The 6,000-nt window shown below is 53.6% G+C and overlaps 1 gene segment (V, D, J or C); it reads left to right on the top strand.

Annotated features, from left to right (window-relative positions):
* Window positions 1–319: 319 nt before the first annotated feature.
* LOC118932560 (T cell receptor beta variable 3-1-like) lies at window positions 320–1,922 on the top strand. The segment is given in 2 exon segments: window positions 320–1,224; window positions 1,330–1,922. Coding segments are annotated over 2 exon segments (618 nt in total).
* The last annotated feature ends 4,078 nt before the right edge of the window (window positions 1,923–6,000 follow it).

Genomic DNA, 6,000 nt, shown 5'->3' on the forward strand with positions numbered 1-6,000 from the left:
CCGCGTGTGGGTGTGAGTGTGTGGGTGGGTGTGTGAGGCGCCTCTGGGGCAGCCCTGCTTCCCTGGCCCTCTGGTCGTACGCCGTGTTCTTGCTGACTGGCCTGTTGGTAAGGGCTGGGGCCTGACTCAGGAGGCGCTGATCTGAGAACGGAGCCCTCCTGACCACTAGGAGGCGCTGTGGCCCCACCAACACCACCAGGCTGCAGAGGACTGTTCAGGAATCAAGGGGAGGGTGCCCTCAACAGGGGCGATTGAACGACGTCTGGAGTGGGTGGAGACGTGACACGCAGCTACACATCCTGCAGTGCCCAGCACAGCCCCACAAAAAGAATTATCCGGAGCAATGCGTCAGTATTGCCAAAGTTGAGAAACCCTAGGCTAGGCGTTGAGTTGCTAACTGTACCAAAAGAGGTGACACGCAGGCAATTCAAGGACAGTAATATCATCCCGCATGTTTCCCCCAGCTTCCAGGCCGTTATTCACCATTGCGGCCAAGGTGCAGCTACCGCACGGTGACTTCCTACACCCTGGCAGCCACTTATTCCCACGTGGCTCTGCCCTGGACGGGCAAGAGCAGCGCCAGGAGTGGGGCTGCAGTTTCTTCCTCCTCACGGACCCAGCGGACTGAGCTCCTGACGCGAGTTCGGGCGTTTTAGAGCCTGGAGCTTGCTCTCAGGGAGACCTCGCCGTCAACCTCTTGTCCCTCTGAACTAGTCAGGGGCGCCGCTGAGCATACGTCAGACATTCAGGGGGCCAAGATTTGAGTGGGATCGTCCTGCGTTGTAGTGAAGGAGAAGCAGAAGGTCTGGGGCAGGGGAACCAGCCTGACTGAGAGAGGAGCCCAGCGCGGGAGGAAGGGAGGCAGGGGGCAGATCCCGGGACAGGGGACGGGGACGGAGGCAGCTGCTGGCGCAAAATGACCCTCGGAGAAACGTCCTTGAGGACACATGCCTGCCCCACTCAAACTACCCCCAGAAATTCCAAACTCCTTTGAAAGGAGTGGAAATTAAAATGGGTTGAAAGGAGCCAGGGTAGGACCTGAAAAAGAGCTTGTTGGTGGAGAGCCCGTGGATGGGGAAGTCATTCTGGGCGGTGACATCACAGGGAGACCGCCCTGTGGGGCTGTGGTGAGCTGCACCCGCTCTTCTTCCCACTGAAGGCCACCCCGACTCCTCATGGGCTCCAGGCTCGTCTGCTGTGTGGCGCTCTGCCTCCTGGGAGCAGGTGAGTCCTGGGCACTGGGGACCCCATCCCCCTGTGAGTGCCTCAGCCACTGCCCGCCAGGCCACCTCCTGGAACTTGTCTGAATTCTGCTTCTTTCCTTCTCAGACCTCTTGGACACAGTGGTTTTCCAGACTCCAAAATACCTCATTACACAGGTAGGAAGTAAGAAGTTCCTAACATGTGAACAAAAGCTGAGCCATGATACCATGTACTGGTTTAAGCAAGACTCCAAGCAACCCCTGAAGACTATGTTTATCTATAATAACAAGGAGCTCATTCTAAATGACACAGTTCCAAGTCGTTTCTCACCGGAATCTCCTGACAGAGCTCATTTAAACCTTCATGTCAGCTCCCTGGAGGCAGGTGACTCTGCCATGTATCTGTGTGCCAGCAGTCAAGACACAGCCTTGCAGAGTCACCGTCTGCCTGTGCACAAACCCCACGGCCCAGCCAGGAAACTGTGGGCACCCTGTTCACCCGAGCCTGGGGCCCCATTCACCCCTGTGACACCCCTGACTGGACTTTCAGTCTGTAGTACAGGCTCCCAGCATACCAGAGGTAGTAATTCTACATTTTATGCCCAAAGAAGCCTCACAGAATTCTGCTTCCTAGCTGGAGCAGGGCTTTCCAACAAATTCAGGATTCCATCAACAAGAAAGGGCCTGGTCCCATAACCTGAAGATCTCAACTGGCAGAAGAAGCCATTCCTTGCCCTTCTCTGCTGTACCAATTGATACATGCAGTACATATATTTGAAAACACACTATTTTCTAATAATGTCTGAGGAACAAAGTCTAGAGGAAGGTGAGGTGAAGATGAAGGTTTCCAAGGAAATTCAGATGCTCAGTGAGTTCACGGCTTCACAAGAACTATGTGGAGGACATTAAAGTCAGTGTCAGTAGGTGAACTAGCAACAGTGGGTGATAGGTGCCAATCGACGAACGCTTGTGCCCTGCTGACTCTGTCCCTTCAAGAAGGACGATTCTCCCCATTGTGACTGCGTGTGCTCCTTGAAGACTCCAGAGCAGCCAGTGGCCAGATGACAGTGTGGAAAGGACAGTGGCCACCCATCTCCAGGCAGTAGCTAGCTTGGTCCCACCTTAAGCGGGATAACAGGATAAAATTTGTTATCTGGTGCAGTAACACTGGTCGCGACATGGATCAGAAGGGAGAGCCTTCAGGTGGAGTCCCCAAGGGGGTCAGCTCTGCAGGGGCTGGCATAACATCTGAGGGCTGTGCTTGGTCCTTACTAAGGACCCACACCTGGCCCATCTCTGTAGAGCAAAAATCCCATGTCCTAGGATTTGGGCCATGTGGATGACTGGCCGTGCTGCCAACTACCTTTATTGTTTCAGGTGCTTCTTTCCTCTTCCCTAGATTTTCGTGTCCATCAGAGCCACCCGCAATCTGTGGAAGGAGGCAGAGGTCTGGATTGCCCACACTGGGCAGGTAAGAGGCCTGCCGGCTGGGCAATGTCCTACTTTGGCCACCAGGAGGAGATGTGGCTCTATTGAAAGTTCTGAGCCTGGGCTGAGGGCGGGGTTAGCGCTGAGTGGAGGGGTGGGGTGAGGAGGGAAGTAGACCATTGGGGCTCCATCCTTGCATTGGTTGGGAGCATCTGTTGTAGACATCTCAACAATACTAAACTAAACTTATTTGCAAATTGCTTTTTTTTTTTGCCTTCCACCAGATGCTTTGTGGTGTTGTCTTTGAGCAACCTGTTTGCTCTAAGCCCCGCCAAGCCCACCCCCCAATACAGGGGTGGCGGTGACTTATCCCTTGTATGGTCCCCTAGCACCATGCCTGGCTGCTGGCTGGCATCTCAGTAGTGCCTGTTTTATGATGGACACTCATCTAGAATGGAACCACGACCCTCCAGTCTTTCCCGGTGACTGGAGCTGGCAAAGGGGCTCCATCGGAGAGAACAACCTTGTGAGTAATGTCCTCATGGTGGAGCAGGAGAGGAATGAGCCCCCTTGAGAGGGAAATGGCCCGCTGCTGAAGGGGGTCTCGGGAAGGAGGGGGATGGAGGTGGATGTGTACAGTGAGGAGGCAGCTGACGGCAAAGGGGCTGCTGTCAGAGGGATATTCAGCCTCTGCACAAGGCGTGAAAGGGGGAGGAAGACATCTCCCCTGGGGCTGGGGAAACTGTCAGGGATGTGACATCACAGGCAACACCACCAACCAAACGCAGGCAGACCACGCCCAGCGCCCTGCCTGGACATCCCAGGCAGCCATGCCCACCCAGCCTGGCCTCCACCATGGGCTGCAGGCTGCTCTGCTGGGCGGCTCTCTGCCTCCTGGGAGCAGGTGAGTCTTGGGGTCAGACAGGCTCCACGCCATTTCCTGTGGCTACAGCAACACTTTCTGCTGGACTTTGTCTGAATTTTGTCCCTTTCTTCTAACAGCCTCTATGGATACTGGAATTACTCAGACACCAAAATACCTAGTTATGGGAATGAGAAATAACAAGTCTTTGGAATGTGAACAACATCTGGGACATAATGCCATGTACTGGTATAAACAAAGTGCTCAGAAGCCACCGGAGCTCATGTTTGTCTACAACTATGTGAAACTCATTGAAAACAATACTGTCCCAAGCCGATTCTGGCCTGAATGCCCAGACAGCTCCCGCTTAAAACTTCACGTAGGCGCCCTGGAACCAGAAGACTCTGCCACGTATCTCTGTGCCAGCAGCAAAGACACAGCCCTGCAGTGGCCCCTTCTCCCCGTGCACAAACCCCCTGGGTCCCACCAGGAAGCTGCTGGGGCAACCGAGGCTCAGATCAACACTTCCTGTAGGACCCCAGACAGAAATCACAGGCCATAACACTGCCTGGCAATTCAGTGGGCATGGCATGCCAAGTTCCACGAGGCATCCCAGTCTGCGGCCTGCTTTTTGTCTTGCACAGGACTGTGCTGCAATTGGACACAGGACACACAGGTCAAGTTGAAGTGCTTCTAAGTATCTTCTAATCAGCTTGTGCCCCTGGGAAGTCAGTCTGGCCACAGAAACCCTACCAAGCCTCCTTCCAACAGGTACCTTCTCTACTTCCCTTTCCCTGCAAGCTAGACACTGATCCCAGTGCCACATATGCTCAGAGCTTTTCCAAAAGCCTTCGACCCTCACCGCGTGGCCCTGTCTGTTCCTCCCACGAGGACAATAGCTCCATTGTCCCGTCTGGCTCACGGTTCTCAGGGCGCTGTCTGACCTCAGCTCCTCATGGGCTTCTCTCCCACAAGAGCTTTAACACCTGGGGCTTGATTCTTTATCCTCTGTCTCTTTGTCCTAATTCTTCAGGTCTTCACCTCCCGCCTTACCAGCCACAGAGCTGATGGCCCTGGATTGTTGCTCACAAGAGGCAGCACAAGGGGAAGGCTTCCTGGCTTTTCAGAGCAGGACTTCATACTTGGGGCTGTCTTTGCTGAACCCTGTATTTTCTGGCAGTGCTCCTTGTGGTGGCCCCGGTCCTGACATGCCATCAGACCCAAAGGGCTGAGGGGAGCCCTGGGTCCTGGGGAGTCAGATGTCTGCAGGGATGGAAAGGCTCCCTCCTCTCTCCTGTAGAGGGCGCTCCAGGAACAACAGGGACCCCTGAGGGCAGTGCCAGACCATAATACCACCTGCCAGTTCAACCGATGTGGTAACTCTACATTCTCTGCACATCTTTAGAGTGTGGGGTTTCTTTTCCTGGAGTGTGACTCTCCCCCGTCAGCTAGTTAGAAGATGAACACATCTGGACCAGGTATTTTTTTAATGCCTCTTTTATCATGAAATAAACCAAGCCTTCTCTCAAGTGGACTGTTTGGTGTAACGTTTTACAGCGACCCTCCAAACACCTGTGTCCCCACCAGTCGCCCCCAGCAGAGGCCCAGAGGACAAGAAGAAAGCAGCCTGTGAGGGGTGTGCCGCTCGGGACTCCGCAGGTCCCTCGGTCTCTGAGCCTCTCTTCCCAGGAAACCAGGAGCTTCTGCTGCCACAGCTATTGTCCCTCGGCTTCAGGAAGCTCTGAGCTTTGGGGGATCAGAGAAGGGACTTCCGCCCGCGGTTCCAGGACTGCAGCGAGCTGCTAAGGACAGCAGGAGACCCAGCCTTTGAGAAACGTGTTTGAGAAATACGTGTCTTTCTCTCTCCACCATTTCCATCATTCTAAATTCAGCTTGACTGCTCTCTGATTTCTCTTTTGTCCACTCAAGGCTAGACCCCGAGTTTGAGTCCTGGTCAAAGCTCCACGTCGGCACACACACTTGCTTACACACCGCAGGCCTCAAACGATCTCTGCTCCCCTGGGTTCAGAGGCAGCGGACACTGGGTTGGGTACGCGCTTTCTTGCCCACTGTACTTCCTTGCACTGAGATGGCCATTTGGACTTCTCGTGTCCACCCCGCACTGGGCTTCCTCTCCACACTGATACCTGTGGGTTTTTTCCCCTGGCTCTCTTTATTTCCATATATTTAAGTCCTGAGGCTGAGAACTGGCACCTTTTTGTTATTCATCCTAATGGTTATGTGTATTAGCAATTCATTCCTTTTTATTGTATGTATATATTTATTGTGTGACCCTACCACCATTTGCATCTCCATTTACATATTGATGGACAGCTAGGTTGTTTCTAGACTTTGGTTATTATAAATAAGATGCAATAAGTGGCGTTCTGGTACAAGAGTGTTGTGTGGACATACATGTTCACTTCTCTCGGGTAAATACCCAGTGGCAGGGCTGCTGGGTTGTATGGGAAGCACTCACTTCACTTTGTAAGAAGTGCCAACACTCAT

The sequence above is a fragment of the Manis pentadactyla genome, chromosome 7, assembly GCF_030020395.1.
Source record: "Manis pentadactyla isolate mManPen7 chromosome 7, mManPen7.hap1, whole genome shotgun sequence".
In the NCBI taxonomy this organism is placed as follows: Eukaryota; Metazoa; Chordata; class Mammalia; order Pholidota; family Manidae; genus Manis; species Manis pentadactyla.